Source organism: Carcharodon carcharias, chromosome 13, assembly GCF_017639515.1.
Source record: "Carcharodon carcharias isolate sCarCar2 chromosome 13, sCarCar2.pri, whole genome shotgun sequence".
Classification (NCBI taxonomy): domain Eukaryota; kingdom Metazoa; phylum Chordata; class Chondrichthyes; order Lamniformes; family Lamnidae; genus Carcharodon; species Carcharodon carcharias.
Genome location: NC_054479.1, coordinates 114,638,038 through 114,662,129, shown reverse-complemented (window position 1 = coordinate 114,662,129; position 24,092 = coordinate 114,638,038). Strand labels below are relative to the sequence as shown.

The 24,092-nt window shown below is 39.2% G+C and overlaps 1 protein-coding gene across 5 annotated transcripts in view; it reads right to left on the bottom strand.

The window, feature by feature from the left end:
* Positions 1-3,764: 3,764 nt before the first annotated feature.
* trabd (TraB domain containing) overlaps positions 3,765-24,092 on the bottom strand; it is a 44,864-nt gene continuing 24,536 nt past the window's right edge. For all 5 annotated transcript variants that reach the window (XM_041203298.1, XM_041203302.1, XM_041203300.1 and 2 more), the window contains exons 6-11: positions 23,429-23,569; positions 11,781-11,891; positions 10,380-10,519; positions 7,762-7,934; positions 6,375-6,486; positions 3,765-4,654 (exon numbers count right to left, since the gene is read on the bottom strand). In XM_041203298.1, the coding sequence (XP_041059232.1) occupies positions 4,483-4,654; positions 6,375-6,486; positions 7,762-7,934; positions 10,380-10,519; positions 11,781-11,891; positions 23,429-23,569 (849 nt within the window). In that variant the 3' untranslated portion in view covers positions 3,765-4,482. The remainder of the gene's footprint in view (positions 4,655-6,374; positions 6,487-7,761; positions 7,935-10,379; positions 10,520-11,780; positions 11,892-23,428; positions 23,570-24,092) is intronic.

The following is a 24,092-nucleotide window of genomic DNA, read 5'->3' as shown; positions in this document are numbered from 1 at the left end:
GTGTGTGTATGTTTGGGCTCACTCCCAGTCTCGGGGTTCCACTCACCCTAACCCACTGTGAGATTGTGTTGGTATGTGTGTATCTGTAGGGTGTGGGGATGGTGGTGGAGGGTGAATAAGAACCTTGAGACTTGGAGTGAGTCAGGCTCTTTAACCCTCTTTTCTCTCTCTTACACATGCACTCAGGAGGGCTCCTATTCTGCTCACCACCCCACATTTTTCCAGCGTCTGGTGGGTTCAGCTTCATGCTCTGGGATTCCCGCTCCTACTATGGGACCTGCTCATGCTCGAAGCCCGGCTCATGCTCCTGCTCCGGACCCCGGCCCTGCTCCCAGGCCGGATGAGGTATGGCAGGCCAGAATTGGACCAGCGGACCACCTGGTTAAGCTATCTTGAAGGCTTTGAGTTAAATGATCTGTATATAATAATTTTATTTTTAAAAAATCTACCCTCTTATTAAGAGGAAAAAGAAATCAAACAATTAGGAAGAAAACACTACCATCTGGCAAATTCAATATGTTGGTGCGTTCAGGTTATTTTGTATACAAATATGGATACCTGAATTTCCAGATGTGTTTTCTTGCCATTGAGCAAGGTGGTGTTGCACAGTTGTGTTGGAGCATATGTACAGCAAATCTGCAACACTGTGCTAGATCATGAACCTTTTCTCAAGTGATTAGGATTTCAAAACAAAAAACATCTGGTCAGATCTAGGATATTTAACAGAAAATTAATAACAAACAGTTAAAATCTCTGTAAAACTTTATTTCTACACTTACGTTATGATCTGCAATATCCCAGAACATTTAGCTGTTAAAAGGCACAATCCTACAGAAACTGAAGATAGGTTTGATTTTTATATTTACATTACAATGGAGATACATGACACAGAAAACATACCCCATAGCAGGATGTCTGGAAAACATGGCTTTTTATATTTCAAGGTCCAACCAAGGAGAAGTTGTAACCATTGATTTTTAAAAAAAAAACCAAAGTCTAGTACCTGAGAAGCAGAAATGAAGCCCAGCAAGGCATCACACAGTAGATGACACTCAATAAATATCAATTTTTGGTACAAATTTGAAAACAGCCAGGGAATGTAACCTCAAAAACAAAACATTTCATCAAACAGTCTTAGGAACAGGAATGGCTAGAAATCATGATCTAAATAACATCTTGCTGTACCTCATCATATTGTCACATTTTCAATTATTTATAGGTAGTGTTAAGCATTTATGTTCTGGAAAGTGCAGGCCAAAATTGTTAAAACTAAAGCCACTGATCAATTCACTATTACTGCTCATTTCCTTGGATTTATTTTTGTGTTTAATCTTCTCCAAATAGAATTTGGATCTCATTAATTCTAGTGTATAATACATATATGAACTACATTCATTGATCTTTGTCAGAATCCAACATGGTCACAGGTGGTCTTAATAGGCCCATTTTATCTTTACATTGCATTGCAATAAAATGCAGATTTATTTTTAGCTGGAAAACATGGTTGTACAACTGGAAAACATGGTCGTACAAGACTACTATGACAGGTAACAGACAAATTTGAGCATAGTTAAGAATGTGCCTTTTCAAACTTTCACACTTATAACATGAATTGCATGTATACAAAAATGCTCAGTAGCAGTTTTATTTTTGATTAGATTTTCACGTAAGGCAGAGTTCTTAAGTTTTCAGGGTGAATCTGAATTGCAATATACTGTAATAAAAACAGCGTGTATGTTTTGTGTAAAAAGCTTCAAAATCAGGAATCCCCAAGCTGTTTTTATATAAAAAACTATCCTGGGAAATTTTCCTTGCAGTTACATGTAAAGCAGAAGGGTGTGATTATTTGTACATAGGCACTACTGAACACCCAATTTCATTTTCAATTACTTCAGTTGTGAAGGGATTTAATGTATGACAACAGATATGCTTTGTCTTTGTTAATCACATAATGGTTATGTGTCCAGCCATTTTAAAATAGTTTAGTCTGAAGAACCTAGCATTGGAACTGCAAGGCTCTTTATGTGGGATTGACCATTTAGGCATTTTAAATTACTGCCTATTTATCCATATAATTTAATCCTATTTTTAAGAAAATTAAATAGTACCATAACAAAGCAGATATGAAAGTACAAGTAATTTACTTGCTCTGAAATGCTATCAAAGACTTAGAGAAAGTAGCTTCACTCCATCAGAATGACATAATTACAAAGGTGCAAGAAAATCAAAAATATTCAGAATATTCTAACAATAAATACCATCTCAAATACTTTTGTGATCCATGATTTACATTTGCATTCGGCTCCAAATCTGATTAACCATTGTCTTAGCATGCAGTTTCTTCCTTTTGTAAAAATATTTGCAGCTTATTCAAATCAAAGGAGAGATGTGTGTGTCACATTCTAGTAGTTATATTAACATATGAGAAAACACATGTAATGCAGTCAGATTCGTGATGCAAACATAGATTTTCACTGCATCTTTTTTGCTCCCTCCCACTTCCATGACAATTTAGTTAAAAAAGTTAGAAGTCAGTTGTACTAGAGATACAAACAGATGTTTTGTAGTACACATCACACCCATCTATAGAAGGCATCAAGATGCAGTTTTTATTTCCCATACACCCAAAGCTAACAGAAAATTAATTGAGCCCTTTTCTTTTTAAGTGAACTGCATGGTTATATATGTATATATTACACACACAATTCTACTGTTCAAATGAAAAGGTGCAACACATTATGAAATTATAAATTACTGCTTTTTACTCAACACTTTCCTGCACATTCTGCATACAGAATTTAACCTGAGGATAATGCTTCTTTGCTGAGGGTAACACTGGTCCTACAAATATAGACTATAAGTAGCCAAGCAAGCACTATCCAGGCAATGCAGATTCACAAAAAGTGCACATAGTTTATATTGTTTAGATAACACTTGTTATATTCCTTGATGATTTGAAAATATACATTTAACAGAGATACAAATTCTGAATAAAAGTAACCTATAAGATTCAGCAAACTTTACAGACTGAGACAATTGCAAATTACTGTTTTATGTGTCAACAGTCTATAAATAGAAATGACATACCATGATAGAATTCATAAAAGCCTAAAAATTTATTATGCCCTCAGTTACAAGCCTAACCGAGATGCTGCTTTCAATCAGATTGATGACGGTTCAGAATTGACATTTATTGGCTATTATGAACCCTGTAGAACATTACTTTTATGTCACAAGGGTGGGTGGGGGCAGGAAGATGCGGGGGAGAAGCTACAGAAACAGTTTTCACCTTCTTGCTGCTAAATACTTTTCTAATTTGAAATTGCTCAGCAAGTTGATTAAATGATTTTGGTGAAGGTGAGTGAGGGGTGGAAACAGGTCCTCAAATCCACTGGGCAATATTGCACTATACTGGAAATGTGCATTTTTAACAAGGCTATGGCATAACTGCAATATCCCTCTTGTAAAATAACCTGTCAACATTCACTATAACTCGCACAGATCATGAAAAATTGACCAAGGTACTGGAGGGCACCTATCTCCTGTTTATCACCTCAGAGCAAGGTGTTAATAAGTTCAGGAGATTTTTTTTTTTTTGGGGGGGGGGGGGGGGGGGGGGGGGGGAAGGGAGGAAGAATATTAGCATGGAAGAAATGCTGTTTTTTTAAACTTTGTTTGAAATACTTTATGAAAATGGCAAAGTTTAGAAGGGAAAACAAAAATCCTGAATGCATGTTAGTTTTGAAAGAGTGAATCATAAATAATTTTAAATATTCATTTGTTTTAATAGAATTCCATCACCTATCAAAACAAAACAAAGGTCTGTGAACCAATAGATTCAACAGAAAAGTTAATAAATGTTTTGACATATCTAAAAACCACCAGTTGCATCTTGAGTTGTAAACCGTATAGCTATTACCATATGGACATTGTCAAAATCTTCATATTAATATCTGAAAAGTTATTAAAACAATTTTGTGCAGATTACTAGTTAAGATGAATATCTGAGATAATCACATGATTTTCTCAGTGGCATCTGAACATGATTTTAAAGCAACAGTTGAACCATGTGTCTCTTAATGTTGCATTAAATGAAAATAGATAGTACTATTGCAGCATTTCAAAATATGAACATTTGTAAATTTAAGTACCCCACCACCCCAAAATTGATAGGCTTAAAATACAGTAACCCGATGACTAAGCTCATGCCATTCACATTACAGGTCTCCTCTCAAAGTTAAAAGGGAGATGTTTTTACGCAGAATGGCACTGGTAAATTTTCTGACTTATTACTTTTCATCACTCCCAGATGGTGCAGCTTTTAAGTAATGAGAATTCATCCATCATGTCATGTAACATTTGCATTATTGAATTCAAAGTCTAATACAAACGCACTGAAATTGCAAAGTTTCCTGCATATTTGCCTTCAGCACTTCTTTTAATCACCAAGTAAAGGTCATCATTGAACTGTTTTGCTTTCAGTTAGAATATTTCATTTGTAAATTTGTGGAGGTAACTCTGTATAAATGGTCTTGACAGCATTAACTGAACGGTCCCTTTTCCCACACGGTAGCAGCCATAACCCATGAGTCCCATAAGAGTTACTTTAACAGCGAACTTGAATACTTTAGCAGCTAACGATGGTGGAGGAACACTGCAAAAAAAAAACACAATTAGTTGGGGGATGCAACAAAAAAACATTTTACCATATAAAATCAAACTGCAAGTAGCAAACAGTGTGATAAGAATTCTACTGCATTAAAAGTGCAATTTAATAAGCTGCATATTTCACAAATACAGTACAAACACTACAGGCAGGCTACAAGGATGGTCAATTATGATTCCAACAGTGTCCTCGCACTCTGCCATACCTCAGAAGGAGTTCCTGAATAGCAATGAGCCATAACTATGCCAGGTTTCTCCTGTCTCAAGGAATGATAAGGATAATAGAACAGCAGTATCAGATGACCTTAGCTAACTCAGCGAAGGCCATCATTTTCCAAGTCTTTATACTTCAGTGGCATACTAAATTGTGAATTTCTTGACCTTTTTGCCTAACTATAGGATGCACATAACTACTGAACTGAAAGTATGTTTATCCACCACACCTTATAGCATATACATAACATTAATTAAAAGGGACCATTTACAGATGAATGCACCTTTTTGTAATTCATATTTGCAAAAGTTATTCAGATGCAATGATAAAACAATTTTTAAACAATATATATATACATATTATATAATGGAGAGTTGCTGGCACTCTAGTTGTTAGGTTTTTAAAATCAGTTCAGGAAGTAATAAAGGAGGGTGTCTCCATTACCAGCAGTTAATGATAAAACTGTCTACTAGTATTGATAAAATATAGGAAACATTTTAATTCTAATGTGTAAAATGACAAAAGTTTGGTGATTTAAATTAGTGCCACAACAGGCAGTGATAGTATATGGTTGATCTAGATGTGCACAGCACAGAGTTTCCAATTTTAATCTGTGCATTTTTCAGAAGCAGCAAAACCAATCTCACCAATTTCAATCATGCTTCTGGATGGCTACTCCTGCTAGAGCACCCAAAGCTGCCTCAGAAAAATGTATTTTATAAAGGTAAGCCTCAGGCCTCATTCCTTCTACCACTGGCCTTTCCATTGCCACCCAAGCTTTTGGTCTGACTAGCACCCACTGCTGAAATATTATCTTCCTGCTTATACATGCCAACCTTTAGCCAAACCTGCCAAATCTTCCTGCCCTGAGGGAAATCTTAATGGGAGTCCAGCTCCTGGCCTAACTCCCACATCAGCTCAAACTTTTGGCAGTTTGTCAGCAACATGAAGCCCCAATCCCCATCCAATTCAGTATTCTAGGAGTTTTGCTTTGCTCTTCTTCACCATGCAATGGCTTGCTGCATTTGGGTCTCCACTGGACCTTCCATAGGCAACACCATGAGCAATTTACTAATTAGTAGAAACCTATGGAAGGCATACATTTTTAAAATCTCTCAGTTTTCGCAACACCATTTTTTTGTCCAATTCCAAGACGTGTTTTCCAAGTAAAATGTGTATTATAAACAGAATGAAAATGATTACGGACTTGGTACAAGATGCTTTGCTTATTGGTAATTCTTTCAAATTAAATTTTATATTCTTAGGCCTTGACGCCAAGCACATGATTAGAATTTCTGGTTTTGAGAAAATGGTCATCTCATCTAGTCATCCGCTAGATTTTACATTAATAAGGGAAGCTATACATGAACACAGTAATTTATATCCATGTATTACATGTGAATCTCTTCACTAATGTATTTGTTTCAATGCCACTCACCACCACAGAAATTTCAAGACAAAATTGTTACAGATGAATAATTATGGCAAGTTTTACCTCATTAATTCTTGAATATTTAATAGATTATTCCAGTTCTTCTCAATTCCAGGTATGTGACCCATTCCAACTACTCCTACCACAACAGATGGTATTTGCTGGCTGGACTCGGCTGTGGAATAAACAGAAAAATAATTTATCAGATCCTATGATGATAACTGCGGTGCAGTCCAATAATCGATCCTTTAACTGGATACCCTGGAAGATGGAAAACTATGCCAAATTACATGATTGTCCTAATGTACATGATCTTGTCAATTAAAAATATTGGCTATAATAAATATATTTAGATATCTAGCAACTGTTTAGGCTAGGCTACACAATAAAAAAAATATAATGCACACATCCATATCTCAGTTCCAACCATTAGATCTGCTTTTCACTATAGTCAGAGTAAACCATATTAACACCCATACTAATCCTTAGCAAAACTGTATAAAAACTTGTTGACAACTAGATTTACTCCAATATGCATCAACTTGCGATGGCTTTACCTGTCCTAAACTGTGGGACTTTTACATTCTCATCAGTCATTGTCAGGAAATTGGAATAGGAGTTGGCCATTCAGCCTCAAACCTGTTCAGTGAAGTGGAAATATTTCATTAAAGGGAATCTGCACAATGCAATTGTTTGTGGAGAATTTTGGCCATAATCTGGGGCTCATTGTGGGTACTCGTAAGTTTTTTCACTCTTATGCTCAAATTTTCCTGCATTCTATATTACATCTGAAAAGCATTCCAAGAGAATTACTGAGATATAGAATTTATTGGGCTGGACAATTTACATGATAGATACACTGGAGAAAAGGAGTACCAGGAGACTGCAAGAGAAGCCAGATTAAGTTGGCAGTGCTAGGCCTTTCCGAGCCTTACACATTCAGCAGGATCTAGAGACTCTGGACCAATTTGAGACTTTTTCCAGGAGCCTGAATATTTGAGGGTTACTGTTCATCTCTCATTTCCCTGAAGACATGGACTTATGCTGCAGTTTGATTTCATGGATAAAGTAATCAGTCAATCTCTCATCCAAGTCTCATACAACTTTGAGCTTTAATTGATTATTGGCATATTAAGTGCAAAAAGAAAATCACTATGAAGCCCTGTCTTTCCACTTATGCACTTCTAGCAGAAGTCGCTGAATGGCAATCAATAGAAGAGACCCTAGGTGAGGCAAAGTGTAGTACCCTGCTATTGCCCTGGTTGAAATCAGCTAAACCAATAGAGTTTAGGGATCAAACATGGAATCCTCTTGGAATGCAGTAGATAGCAGCACAACTAGAGAGTCAGCCATCAGGGGAGACTTGTACATTTGAATGCTAAACATAATTCCAATGAGAATTCCAAGTACAGGTAACGAAATTTTAATCTAGGCTGGTTTATATGCTTACTTCCTAAAGCCAGAGGTAGTTCTAATGGCTTTGCTGCCTGCTTCAGCATATATGCAAGATAAACATCTCGTTCGGCAACAATTGTACGGTGAAGGTCAGGGAACTCTCCAATCATTTCAGACATCATCTGCTCCAGAAGATCTTTTTGTTTGCACTTTTCTACGTCATCTTTACTGAAACAGATAGATTAGTTAAACATTTATGGACAAACATTTTTCTACCAATTATTTTTCTCTATTTGTCCAATTGCTTTTAATACTTAAAAAAATTCCTTTCATTTCAAATTCTATAAATGCATAAGAGACATGTGATAATCTGTAGTTTTACAAAGTAGAGATCGAAGGTGGTGGTAAGTAAGAGAGCAGGGAGTATACTTTTGGTTGGTAGAATGTGCCATGGTGCTTTCTAGGGATCAGCTTTTCATCAAAAACTAGGACAAAGAAGAGAGATTATATCCAAGTTTGCAGGTTATTCTAAATTTGGGGTAAGTTGCATACATTTGAGCAGACAGTTACAGTAGGAAATAGGCAGATTCTGAGAGTAGGAAAAATTGTTGAAGGTTGACTTCAATATAGGGAATTGAGAGATCATCTACCGTGGACCCAAGGGTGGGAGGTGGGAGAACTCAGAATATGTTCTAAATAGTGAGAGACTAGGAAGAGCAAAGGGATTTAAGCATCCATGTACACAAAATACTGAAAACTACTGCATAGCTGCAATAAACAAATAAAAACCAAAATAAAAGCCAATATACCATTAAAAGGGGCTGAATACAAAAGGAGAGGAAGTTATCCTTCAGTTGTAGAAGAGCTCTTGGCCAGACACATTTGGGCACTGCAACTCAGAGGATACTTTGGCCTTGGAACAATGCACCGGAATTATATCAGGACTTAAGGTTAAATTATGATGACAAGTTGCAAACATTGAATTCATTTTTCCATGAGATTAGAAGATTGAGGCATGTTTGAATTGAAGTGATCAGCTGGGAAAGTATTTTCTCTGGTTAATTGAAAACATGGGGGCACAATAATAAAGGATAATGGAAATTTGAAGTTCTCTCCCCAGAAGACCAGATGCCGGATCAATAAAAATTTTGTAGATTGTAATCTCAGTAGGTTCAAGAAAAAAAAGAGATTCAAACTTCCAATTACTAGATGAAAGAATGACATGGCAAGATTAAACATTTAAAAACTTTTTTACTGTAATGAATGGCTATAATCACTGTTGACTAAATAATATTTTCTTTTTGGAGGCAACTTATACTTTAAACTATAGGAAAGGAATGTTTCCCTTTTGTACGGATCATCGCACTGCTCATGGAATTACAATTCTTATGGCAAGCAGTCCACAGTTGCTCCCAGCTTCCAATCGGTTCCCGTATCCCCATTTCACCATGGAGTAATTTTGAGTGACCATCTCAAGGCGCTTCCCTTAACTTTCAGAGGTTTCCTTAAATCCACTACCACTAGCAAAGCCTGTTCCGATGATTCTTCTCTCCTCTGGTCCTGGTATGGCCATTATCCTGGAATCCTGGATGCGTCTCTTCAACTGGGACCGTCTCCTTTCCACATCATAGCTGGCAAAGCAGGCTTCTCTCTCTGCTGACCACGCAGAGCTTGTGGTGTCTGTCAGTAATATTCCCTGATTTGTAGGAATGCCTGTAACCTAATCTCAAAAATGGCTTCCTCTGCCTTCTTCCCCTTGGCAATATGAAACACAATCTTGCATTGAGGTGGAACTCTTAGCTATCTTTGACCCCCAACATTCTTTCATCTCAGTAAATGGAGAGTTTACAGCACAACTGTTTACAACATGGTACCTTGAACACCTTTCTGGGACTTTGGGAGACTCAAACTCAGACTGCCGCCATTGTCTCCAAGCACAAGCAAAACAATCTAAGCCTTCCTTTGATCTCTAACAATTAAATCACACAGGCTTACTGTCAGGCAGACAGCAAAACAGGTCACATGTCCCCCTTCATTTATTCTAAATTAAAAGCCACAGTCCCAAAATATAGTCTTACAGACCTCACAAATGTAACAAGGTCATGATTGACAGACTTATTATTAAGGGTATTGAGGGTTATGGAGGTAATTATAGCTGAGGTATAGTACAAATCAGCTATAGTCTACTGGAATGATGGAACAGGGTTAATGAGCTGAATGGCTTACTCTGTTCCATCAGAGGAAAGGTTAAATGATTTATCAAGATGATTTCAATCCTGAAAAATTACTGTACACAAGATGTATCTGTACAACACTGATGTGATCATATCAGATTCTATTGCTCTAATTTTGCTAGAAGACAGAAATCGCCGATGGTCACTCATGACGTAACAAGCAGTTACATCAGGACTTAATTTGCCGATTTAACCAGAGGGAAAATATTTTTAGCTTAATCACAAAATATAAAGATTAACTTGACCACTTAAGGAAGACCTCTCCATTGATGATAACAGAATATCAGTTCACCAATATTTTTTTTAGATAATGAATTTAACATCTGATTATGTTTTGTATTTTTGCAGAATTGCACAGTATATAAATTTAAATTGTTTAGTTATAAGTAGCATGACTGAATCCTACAATTCCCTGAAATTATGAAGTATTTATTCATACCTGATAGGATCAGACAGGAAACAGAGACCCCAGGCTAATTTGACCTTTTGCCAGATGGAAAGCGCAGCAATGGCCCTTTTAAAAGTGATGGGGATGGGCCTATCCCCAAGGTGAAACTTACAAAAAGGCACTTTTCCAGCCTGAAACATAGAAGATTTGACAGGTTTTTGAAATGCATGTCTCACAAAAATTCACATTTCAATACACTATCATGTATCTAGAAACCTTTATCCAAGCATATCTCATTTGTCATGCAATATTTTTGGCAAACTGAAATTACAATTCAAATAAATCGATAAATCATTAAAAAATTCAAATTGCAAGCATCTATATAGAATGCTCTATGTAGTTATGCAAATGAAATTTGAGCAGTAATACTCAAAATTGTCAACTAAATATATTTGCACAAGCTGACAAGATCACAAAATCTCTCCAAGGGTGACAATTACAGACAGACATGATAAAGAGGATACCACTCCTTTTCTTGGCTCAATGGGCATACTTTCACTTAAGTGTTCAAGCTTTACCTCACGACTTGAGCACATAATCTAGACTGGCATAGAAGAACAGTAGTATTAAGGAAGTATTGTTGAAGGTGTCATCTTTCAGATGAGATGAGAGGACTGTTGTCGGGACATAGTACCTTAGCTAATAGTACCATAGTACCATTATGTTAATGAACGAGAAATCTAGAATCATGGACTAATATTGCTGAGAATCCAAGTTCAAATCTCATCATGACAGCTTGACAATTTGAATTCCATTTAAAGATGGAAATAAAAACCTGTTACCAGAGAAAGTGGTCAAGAATCTGTTTCTTGTCATAAAAATGAATGGTCTTTAGGGAATGAATTTTGCTGTCCTTGTTCAGTCTGACCTATCTTTGACTCCAGTCCCACACCAACATGGTTGATTCTACCCCCTGAAGTGCCTGGTAAGCATTTCAGTTCTATCAAATCACATTGGAGTAGTTCAAAAAAGATGCGCATCACTACTGTTCGAGGATAATTAACGAGGCAATAAATATTGACCCTGTCAGTGATGCTCATATTCAGAGAGTTAATTAAAAATATTCAATAGTCTTATTCAAACAGCATCACAGAATTCTCCCAATGTTTTGGCCAACATTCATTACTTATTAAGAAACATTAAGATGTTGCTTATAGAATACCTATGTATTATAGCCACTCCACATACTCTTTGTATAAATGCAACTCAGATTTACAAGGCCTTAATATTCATCTCAAATACACGCTCAATTTACCCACAAATGTGCTAAGGTATATCACTCAAATTAAGTATCAGTCACTGCATTTCACTGTTGTTTCAGTTAGGATATATGAGCACAGGAGAGGCTTCTCAATTTCAAAAGACATAATAGCTGACAAGTTGAATGCCTACCTCCTTGAAGGCCTCCCTGAATTCCCCTCCTGGGGCCATGCCCAGCTGTTCAGTGATGTGAGCAGAGACCTTCAACAACAGCATCTGCATTAATCCAGACATTACTCCATTCTATTAAAACAAAGATGCAAAAAGTCTTGTCAAGCAGTCAAAGGAAGCATTTAGATAGTAACCATTACAGAGAGTAATTAAAGCAGCATGTTATTCAGCAAAAAAGTATGATATTTCCCTTGCTCGATCCTTGCTTGATGTATTCATTGCCACATAGGCTGTTTAAAATACCAACTTTTACAAGTAACTGCCCTTTCATGAGCAATCTGTAAAAATGTTTCTTTAAAAATAGAAACACAAAATAGGAGCAGGAACGGGCCATTCCACCCTTTGAGCCTGCTCCGCCATTCAATATCATCCTACGCTCTACCCATACCCCTTGATGCCTTTAGAGTACAGAAATCTATTTCCTTCTTAAATATACTCAGTGAATTGACATCCACAGCCTTCTGTGGTAGAGAATTCCAGAGGTTCACCACTCTGAGTGAAGAAGTTTCTCCTCATCTCAGTCCTAAACGGTCTACCCCGGATCCTGAGACTGTGACCCCTTGTTCTAGACCTCCCCCACAGCCAGAGGAAATATCCCTGCATCCAGTCTGTCCATCCTTGCCTGAATTTTATATGTTTCAGTGAGATCTCCTCTCATTCTTCTAAACTCTGGTGAATACAGGCCTAGTTGGTCAAATCTCTCTTCATATGACAATCCTGCCATCACAGGAATCACCTGGTGAATCATCGCTGCACTCACTCTATGGCAAGTATACCCTTTAAGTAAGACGACCAAAACTGCACACAATACTCCAGGTGTGGTCTCATCAAGGCCCTGTACAGCTTATTAAGACATCCTTGCTCCTGCACTCAAGTCATCTCGCAATGAAGGCCAACATACCATTTGCCTTAAGTGCTTGCTGCACCTGCGTGCTTTCTTTCAGTGGCTGATGTACAAGGACACCCAGGTCCCTTTGTATATCAACATTTCTCAATCAATCACCATTTAAATAATACTCTGCCATTCTGTTTATCCACTTTGGTAGGAAAACTTAACTTATCCATGTTATACTGCATCTGCCATGGATTTGCCCACTCACTCAACCTGTAAATCGCTTTGAAGTCTCTTAACACTCTCCTCATCGCTCACATTCCCACCAAGTTTCGTGTCATCAGTAAACTTGGAAATATTACACTTGGTTCCCTCATCCAAGTATGCATATATATTATGAATAGCTGGGGCCCAAGCACTGACCCCTGCGGTACCCCCACTAGTCATGCCACCCACTCCAAAAATGACCATTTATTCCGACTCTGTTTCCTGTCTGCTAATCAATTCCCCATCCATGCCAATATATTACCCCAAATCTCATGTGCTTTAATTTTACACACTAACCTCTTATGTGGTATCAAAAGCTTTCTGAAAATCCAAATACATTACATCCACTCGTTCTCCCTTATCTATTTTGCTAGTTACATCCTCAAAGAATTCCAATAGGTTTGTCAAACAGGATTTCCCTTTCATAAATCCATTGAAGATGCAGAAAATTTGGATTTATTTTAAAGTGCTAGCCAGGACCAGCAGCTAGGACCAGGCATACACAATCGCAGCCTTACATGAGAGTTAAAAACTTGTACAAAAGGCTCAGCTGTAAATTTGCAATTAGGAAATGGGAGACACACACACACGGGTGGGGACATGGGATAACTCAATCAAGAAATGGGGAAGGCCATTTCGCACCGTCTGATAGCATCTTCAAAGAGGATAATACTTAGTATCTGCACTGCAATTACTGTACAAGAACACAATTATCAGCCCACCGGGGGGTCATTGTGCTGTGGCCTGTCTAACTAATACCATTAAGTTGTAACTGATAATAAAAGATAAATAAACTGTCTTCATTTGAACCTCGGTGGAGAAGCGCCTGGACTGCCCAGCGTTTGCTCCCTGCATGCGTAATTAAGGAACCACTTGGATACTGCATCTGGACTCCGAGTGTTGAAATTTTCTATCAGAGTGTTCCTTGGCCTTCCAACTTTCAACTGGCGCTGCGAGCAGGGTACAAAGGATGCAGAACACCAACAGGGAACCAGGACGAGTCGTAGTGTGAGCACAATTTTATTCATACTATATCTGACACCGTCCCGACCCAGGAAGTGTCAGGCGCCCCACGTATCCGAAACCTAGGCTCCAGGCAATAGTTGAAGGGGTGGTAAGGGTGGGGTAGAAACGCTTGTATTATAGATTGTTATAATTACATCCGGTATTAGTCGCAAATAACGAGTTCGGTCAGAAAGGACCCAGCAAGGAACTATAGTTGATGGCAACTATACCCTGACTGTCTTACCCAGGGATGGCCAGTAGTGACAAACTTGAGTGGGGACCACAGGGATCCCTGACACAGCATGTAGCTGACAAAATAAGAAACTGATAGGCAAAATGATAAAGAACAATTGGAACCCATTTGACTCACCTGCTTATCAGAGAAAATGGTGGGATAATCAGAAAAAAGACAAAGATAATAAAGCATGGATCCTAATGTTAAGACAACATGTAGAGTTAAGTAAGAAAGTAAATAAGAATGTTGGACAACAAATCCCAAAATGAAGAGCTAGTACAGGCAAAAAATCTCATGTCAGTTTCCCCAGCTTTAACAGCCACCAGCAGCTCCACAAAACACAGATCATGTAGATTGGAATGGGCTGGCGGAACAGATAGCAGGATATGAGGAACAACGGGAAAGCGGGTTGGGAATCACCACCCCCATATCCTGTGGCCCCAATTAAGATAGAGTATGTGCCCCCAGTGCCCGGACAACCAGACAGACCAAGCACAGCAGCAAGCCGATTTCCGAGCCTTTAGAGCAGAAATAGCATAAGTCTTAGGGCAAGCCCCAGTTAATTGGAATATAGTGACTGGAGTAAAACAAGAAAAGGGCGAGGGTGTCCATGAATATGACAATCAGAAGTTTGAGGCATTGTAACTACGGGGGTGTAGGTGCTGCGCTGAAATGAGACGATGTACAGTTTATGCAATTGTACAAAGATGGCCTTAGCCTGGCCCACCAGGCAATCCTAGACACCGGGCTAGTAGACAAGATCACATATGAGCTAGAAAGATGGGCCACCGGGGTAGATAACCACATAGAGAAAACTAAGATAAAGCTGTCGGCAATGGAGGTTACAGACCCCACTGAAACGGTGGCCACCGCGACAGCCGCCCCTAAACCCGAGGTGTGCTTTAATTGTAAAAACCCGAACATAAAATATTTACAGTTTTAGATGTAGCCAATGGAATTTGGCTGATACCACTGGACCAGGAATCCCAAGATATATTCGCTTTCACTGTGGGAGGGAGACAGCATACCTGGGCGAGGCTACCACAGGGATTCCACAACAGCCCGAACATCTTCCATTGGGTCATGAGTGAAAAGCTGAGTCTTACAACAGTACAATCTTATAATGTGTAGGTGATATCTTAATAGCGTCAAAATCAGAGAGGGACCACATCAGAGCTCTCCTGGTTGTCTTAAGGACACTGAAAAATGCTGGATTTAAGATAAACCCCTTTATGAGTTAATGACCGGGAGGATTATGCGCTTGCTAGAGGGTATTGCCACCGGACAAGAGGATATGGGACCCATCAGAGATAAAATTAAAAACTATATTAAGCAATTGGATGGACAGCTAAAGGAATTACAACAGAAAGTGAAGGACCAACAGGCTTTCAGGGATTTATAAGAGAGGACAAAAGGGGGGCTCCCCGTCACCACTGGCTGAGGTCAGAGACATGGTGTTTGTTCAAATCACCCCTAGCCAACCAGGTTTTGTCCCAAAACGGACTGGACCATACAAAATTATTTTGACCAGCGATTCCTGTGCCTGCGTCGATATGAAGGGAAAAGGTAGCTGGAAACACTGGTCGCAACTGAAAAGGTAGGATGTAAGTAAGAAAGACTGAATTACCAGGCAGTGGGGAGGGGAAACAGGCAACAAGCAGTCCATACTGTGTTCGCCAAGTGGTTTAGGATTCATTCCCGATCTGGAGGACTGGCCATCCAAAAGACAAAGGGGGAAATCCTCAACTACGGGGAGGGTCACGGTGGGCTGTGCACAAGGAGGGGTGAAAAGGAGAAAGCTGCCTCTTACATATGACCTAACCCCTGGTGATCACCAGCAGTATGCTTCATTACAGAAATAACAATAACCGGGTAACCTCCATGCCAAGATGGAAAAAAGCTGGGTGTCGATAATCATCACCAGGGCCCTGGCTATTGCAGCCACCTGCATACAAAACATAAACCGTGAAGCAGAGGCCAGTATGGGCTTATACTACAAGAATGTCAGCGACAGATATTGCGTGAAAGGAGGTGTGAATGTCACAACGGAGAGGTCAATGCTCTTCAAGTGTGGCACCGGGCTTATGCAACTATCTGTTGGAATGAACGATGGAGAGCGCCTAGGGCAGAGCTCGCACCTGGGAATGGAACTCCGTTAGAAAAATGAGGGCCAATATGCTTCCAGATCAGCAATGTCTCGGATGGACTCTGGACATGTGTGAAGGAGACACTGGGCCAGATACAATGTGAGAGATTTTTCACAATTTACCTTCACACCCCGGGATAACAACAACTGGGGTCACTGTCCCGGGGAGGAGGACTTGGGAATGACAGATACCTGGCATTGGATCTCGACTACAACGGCGGTGTTGACTACAATGGCAGACCCCCATACCAACACCACCCCACTATCACAGGACACAACGACACCATAGAGACTATCTTGCCTAGACATGACCTCTGGGCCACAGAATGGACTGGTACTGTATATGGATGGTGAACTATTGTATGATTAACGTTAAACATGAAATTGTACCAGTAATTGTGAACCTGGCAGGTATACAACTGCCTGAGTATTGCAGTAACCAAGCACCCCAACAAAAACTATACAAATTACTGAGTAAGGCTGTGATTAATCAGGCGGCCGACGCCACTAGATTCAGGGGAAATGCTGCTTTCAACCGCCAGAAGAAAGGATTAGTTAACAATGTACTGACAGGAGTGAACACAGGGACTTCCCTGGTAAACTGTCTCGACATTCAAGGAATCATCTCTGAAGTCACGAATCTTAAAGGGATCATGGGGCAGCTGCTCATAAGAGCAGCAAGGGGCGATGAAACGGCAGCACCCCTAGGGGGCAACAGTGTGGCATCTCTATTGGAAAGCTTACACGTTATAGAGACCCATGCTAAAGCCACCAGCCAATTAATAGAAAGGGAGGAATGACAAGAAGACAGCACCCAAAAAAGCCAGCTGTGCCATGCTTACGGCCAGTGGATGATCGGGCAATTAAGATACAATCTGGCCCAGATCCAAAGTGGGGAGGGACTGGGCTAGATCAACAGTACCCGGTTGCGGGGGATGGCCAAGAACCCAAGCGTCTTTGACACTTGTACATTGAAAGGAATGACCAGGGTGTATCTGGTGATTCAGAAGTGCACCAAAAACCAAATGAACGTGATAGGCATGGTAGGGGCAATCCCTTCAGTCACAGTAGACATGGGCCCGCACCCTCAGTATCAACCTTGGGTTAATCCGAGACAATGACTCCCTCCGGTACTACCCCATAGATATGCATGCCATACACAAGAATGAGGGCATGCAAGAGGTATCACTGAGCAGGTGCAGGAGGGAAGGTAGCCTCAATTTCCCCCCATCCAATCAGAATGGAGGGGTGGGGGTGGGGGGGTTTGCTGGACATATGCGGGTACAACTGAATGGAGGGTTGTATATTAGAAATTAGCCACAGAGAAAACCATCACACCTGCTCAGGAAACAAGGGTAACGGGGAATACTGTGTGACAACTACTGAACAGTCATACACATACTGGAACCTACATTGCAACATCACCAGCCTCAACTTCTGCTTTAAACCCCGGCTCGCAGTTACTATCAGATACACGTGAATGGTGTACGTCCAAAGGGGTCAGGTCTCAGTCAACGCCTCCGACACACTCCACGATACCCTGGAATAGTATGAGGAATCTAAGCAGGTCCCAAATCCCACCTTCCCAAAAGTTTGACAAAGATTAAAGGTGACATACGAAAGGTGATGAAACAGTATTACTTGTTACTGGCAGTGTTTAAAAGGCTAATCAATGATACGGAAGAGCAATTGAGAGATCCGACATGGTGGGAGCAAGTGTGGGACTGAATGTGGATATACACCCCTGGATAAGAATAATCTCTCATACTTGTCGCTGTGCAGCTAGTGTTAGCATTGGCATGGGGAATTGCAGCATGTCGCACCTGTAAGAAGAAAGCCCTTAGACATAGGGCAAAAATAATGTTAAAAGAGCAACAATGGCTGCTGGGATAGGACATATATTAATGCAGTAGGGTCCCAGCCTTCCATCTTGGTGGCCGCGCACCACCGGAAAAACAGGAGTCTCGGACATTAGGAAGCTTAAAAACTTGGGGAGAGGTCCAGGTGATGCCATGGCCCATAGGACTTGCTCAGATCGGTACCACTGGAGCCATGACAGAACCATCGGACACAGATTAATCGGCTAGCTTAACCTAACAGTTACGCACCCAAAAGGGGGGACTGAGATGCAGGAAATTTGGATTTATGTTAAAGTGCTAACCAGGACCAGAAGCTAGGGCACCAAAGCATACAGAGACAATCGCCGCCTTACATGAGAGCTAAAAACTTGTACAAAGGGCTCAGCTGTAAATTTGCAATTAGGAAATGGGAGACATGCACACACAGGCTGGGACACGGGATAACTCAATCAAGAAATAGGGAAGGCCATTTCGCACTGATAGCCATCTTCAAAAAGGAGAATGCTTAGTCTCTGCACTGAAATTACTGTACAAGAACACAATTATCAGTCCACCGGGGAATCATTGTGCTGTGGCCTTTGTCTAACTAAGACCATTAAGTTGTAACTGATAATAAAAGATATATAAACTGTGCTCATTTGAACCTTGGTGGAGAAGTGCCTGGATTGCCCAGCGTTTGCTCCCCACATGTGTAATAAAGGAACCACTTGAATAATGCATCTGGACTCGAGTATTGAAATTTTGTACCAGACTATTCCTTGGACCTTTCACCATTTTGAATTTGTCTAATCCTGTTGATATTTTCTAAGTGTCCTGTTATCACATCCTTTATAATAGACTCTAGCATTTTCCCTACTACAGAGGTTAGGCTAACCGGTCTGTAATACACTATTTTCTCCCTCCCTCCTTTTTTAAATAGTGGGGATACATTTGCCACCCTCCAATCTGCCAGGACTGTTCCACAATCTACAGAATTTTGGAAGGTGACAATCAACGCATCTACTATTTCAATGGCCACCTCCTTTAGTACCCTGGGATGTAGATTATCGGGCCCTGGGGATTTATTGGCTTTCAGTCCTATTAATTTCTCCAGAACTTTCGTTTTAGTAATATTAATTTCCCTCAATTCCTCCTTCTCACTAGATCCTTGGTTCCCTAGTATTTCTGGGAAGTTATTTGTGTCTTCCTCTGTGTAGACAGAATAGAAGCAGTTGTTTAATTGCTCTGCCATTTCCTTGTTTTCTATTATAAATTCTTCCATTTCAGACTGTAGTAAGGGGCCTACATTTATTTCACCAATCTTTTTCTTTTTACATACAGTCTGCTTTTATGTTCCTTGCAAGTTTACTCTCATACTCTATTTTTCCCCTCTTAAATCAACCTTTTGGTCCTCCTTTGCTGAATTCTAAACTGCTCCCAATCCTCAGGCTTTCTACTTTTTCTAGTAACTTTATAGGACTCTTCTTTGGATCTAGTACTATCCTTAAATTTATTTTGTTAGCCATGATTAGGCCGCTTTTCCTGTTGTGTTTTGCACCAGAAAAGAATATATAACAGTTGCAATACATACATTTGTTCCTTAAATTTTAGCCATTGTTTATCCACTCATGCCTTTTAATGAAATTCCCTAATACATCTTAGCCAACTCACACCTCATACTTTCGTAGTTTCCTTTGTTAGGATTTAGGGCCCTAGTTTCAGGTTCAACTACTTCACTTTCCACCCTAATGAAGAATTCCATCATATTATGGTCACTGTTCCTTAAAGGACCCCACACAACATAGGGGAGGTGGTGACGTAGCTGTGTTGTCACTGGACTGGTTATCCGGAGATCCAGGGTAATGCTCTGGGAACCTGGGTTCAAATTCCACCACAGCAGATGGTGGAATTTGAACTCAATAAAGATCTGGAACTAAAAGTCTAATGATGACCATGAAACTATTGTCGATTGTCATAAAAACCCATCTGGTTCACTAATGTCCTTTAGGGAAGGAAATCTGTTGTCCTCACCTGGTCTAGCATACATGTGACTCCAGGCCCACAGAAACGTGGTTGACTCTTAAAAATACCCTCTGAACAAGGGCAATTAGGGACGGGCAATAAATGCTGGCCTAGCCAGTGACGCTCACATCCCATGCACAAATAAAAAAAACCCCCATGATTAAACCCTTCTCATTGCACAATATCAAATCTAGGTTAGCCTGTTCCCTAGTCGGTTCCTCGATATACTGGTCTTAAAAAAAAACTCATCTCGTACACATTCCAGGAATTCATTTGCCACAGTATTATTGTTAATTTGGTTTGCCCAGTCTATATGTAGATTAAAGTCACCCATGATTACTGTAGCACCCTTTTTACATGGAATCCTAATTTCCTGTTTAATGCCCTGGTTATTCTTTACAAAAAAGGTTTTTGGGAAATTTATTGGGAAAAAAAATATTAAAATTGCATCCAGAGATAGTAAATCTGTGCATCTGAAAGCCATCTTAGGTTATTCTCAATAGGGGTTTCATTTTGCTCTCTTATAATTTACCATTGTTTTCATTTTTCTATCCAAAAAAAGCTAATCCTTGAAAGAACACAGAAGCATTCTACAAATAAGAACTGGAAATGAGATAAGAAATCAATTTTAATTTCTCTGTGCATCTGCAAAAACAAACTGCACTACTGATATATATAGATAATTGCTTTCAAAGAGAGATAGAACTTATGTGATAAGGGAAGCAAAGCCATTTAATATAATTGGTGAAAATAGGTGTAAATTTCTAACAGGTTATTTTGTAAACAGAATCCTGGGTTCACGTGTGTTCACAAGGAATTTTCATTAACCTAAACTGGTCTAGGTGATGAAAATCTTCCCCATTCGCCATTCAACGTCATCACCAAAAAGGAAAAAGCGGGGTATTATTAGCTTTAAATCAAAAAAGGGATAGAGAAAAGGGAAAGAGGAGAGAAAAAGTAGATGAAAATGCAGGCAGGAGGGGGAGAGAGCGCGCACACGCAAGGAAGAAAGACAGGCAGGAAAAAGAATAAACTTGCATGTATACAGTGTCATTCAAGTCATCAGGATGTTCTAAAATGCTCTACAGACAATAAATGGCCTTTGAATTACATTCAAATGTATTTTTAAGGCAAACATGAACATTTAAAAACAACAATGCAATGAATAATCAATTAATCTGCAATTGGTGGTGCTGGTTAACAGAAAAATTATGAACTACTCTGCACTTAACAGTGCAATAAGATCTTAGGGAGAGGCTTGTTTGATCTGAAGGGCAACACCTCAAATCGTGCAATGCACTCCAGTGCTGCAGTAAAGTGTCAGCCTAGATTATCTACTCATATGCTGAAGTGAGCCATAAAACCCGCAATCTTCCAACTCAAGAGCTTAGAGTGCCACCACTGAGGCAAGGTTAACAATGAGGATTGTTGGGACTGAACAAGTCATCACAGCACATTTCTGGCATATGGCTATGGTTCTGAAGTGACAATTCAGAATGCATTGCTGATTTCTCCACACCTATTAAAAGCAATATTTGACTCCATTTACAGATGGTAGATGTAGTCAGCATGTTCACCTTCAAAAGGAATCCAACAGTCGAATCAATTACCACATGGTGAAATTCCATTAAGAAAATGTGAAGCAAGGCAATAATTTTTTAGAAAAATACATACAAATTAAACTTAACAATGCTCTTATGTATTTAAGATCTAATAAATGCTACTGAAGCCGTTTGTTTAAAAATTAGGCAGAATTGAGGATTTGAAACTATTTTGATCCCACTTAAACAAGCTAAAATACACCTGACATTTAGAACATTTTTTACTCAGGATTAACTGACTTTCATTGGAGTAAAGAACATTGCGACACAAGATCTAGATCGTTAAAATGCTAAGAATAATTGACAATATGGATGTTGAACTGCATGGATCAGTGGCACATTTTAGGAAAGACTTGAGGTCAGAAGAAACTACTTGTCTTCAAACAATGAAGAGATTGATAAAATGGAGCTAATGTTGTCCCATTAATAAATGCTAAAAAAGCTGAATAAATATAAGGATTGAAAAACAGGATTAAGGTAAGAAACAAAAGGTTTTAATAGACATTCCATGTTTGGAATTGGCAAACAAAATTCAATGTGAGCAAGTGCAAAGTGAGGAGATCAAGGGAAAGAATTAATCATTTCTGATAAAAGGCGACAGACCTGAAACGTTAACTCTCTCTATGGATGTTATCAGACCTGAAATATTTCCAGCATTTTCTGTTATTATTTCAGATTTCCAGCATCCACAGTATTTTGCTTTTGTGAAGTTAGTATTTTCCAATGTAAAAAAACTCAGTTTCTATTAGCTCAAGTATTTGATACCAGGTATCAGATAGATAATACTTCGCTGCACTTCCATTGGTGCCAATTTGTCTTCAGCTCTGGTCACAATATTACAATGCAACATTACAGCAGACGGGGATGAAGTAGTGAATGGGGTTTGTGAGCTATTCAACCAAGAAATAATACGATGCAAGATCAAGGAAAAAAAAGAAACATTTAACTTTACAGTACCAATGTGCTAGTCTGTAAGATACATCATAGGAAAATGATCTGGGGATATTGGTAGCCAGATCGTTGAACCATCTGCAATGTACAGCAGCAGACAAAAGGCAAAATTGAATCTGTTATACAGCTCAACACCATTACTTCATCCCCATCTGCCATAATGTTCCAGTTCTGGTCACAATATGAGGCTATACTGACACCAGTAAAAGTGTAACAAACAACTATCCATATGAAATCTACCTAACTTTCACATTTTGCATGATTCACCTTTGAGAAAAAGCAGTGAAAAACTGCAGTACATTACGCTGGTAGGTAAATAGATGAAAACATCCATGATAAAAGGAGACGATGTGGTCTACAGATAGAATCTTACAGAAGGGGGGCATTCAGTCCATTGTGTCTCTGCTGGCTCCTTTGAAAGAGCTGTCCAACATAGTCCCACATCCCAGTTTCTCCCCCCAGAACTCTAATCAGCTCTCTTTAAATCATGCTCAATTGTCTTTTGCTTTTAGTCCCAGATTTTCTTATATGTACTTACTTTTTCTGTACACTGGCTTTTTTTTGTAGTTCTACTTGACTCTTCAGTTTACAAGATATTTTCTCACCTCTTTCAATCGGCATAAAATGCTGAAATTATTTTTAAATACCAGAATTGCTATGAAACCTCCTTTGATTGGTATTGAGCATAGAAAAGTCAGACTAAGTAGATTACCTGTTTTATAGCTTGTTGCAACTTGTCCAGATTGATTTCTCTGGCTTCCTTTAGTAATGTCGTTTCATCCATCTTGAGCATGGAGACTCTGTACTGACACAGTTCCACAACTACCACATCTGGTTGTACTTCCTTAATAGTCTAGAACAGAATACAAAATGATAAACACCATGCTTACAACAGGAAGAAGTTACTAACATGGGTTCACTTTCTCGGAGGAGAACCAAATGGATTCCATGAGCCGCTCTAAATGAAATGTGTTAACAGAACGGCTAGCAAATTTGCTTTCATTCAGTCATGATATTTCAAGAAAGTGTTAAAATTGCTCAGGTATTTTGATTTGAAAGGCATCATAAAAATTCATGTATCTATTTGTAATGAGAATTTTACATCAGTGTGTAGTTCCTATCAACGTTTTTGACACTATTACAAATCCTCAGGTCCACAACTGTGATGTAAATTGCCTGTGAACTCATTACATGGCAATAACACACCTATTAGTGATGGCACTGTATCATCTTAGTCTTATATCTCCTAGTTCATCAACCTGTGCTATAGACTACATTGGATATCAACTAAGTGTGCAACTAGTTTCATTGTATATCTCGAAAACGGATTATAAACCACAATTGTAGTAATACAGATATTCAGAATAATTTGATTC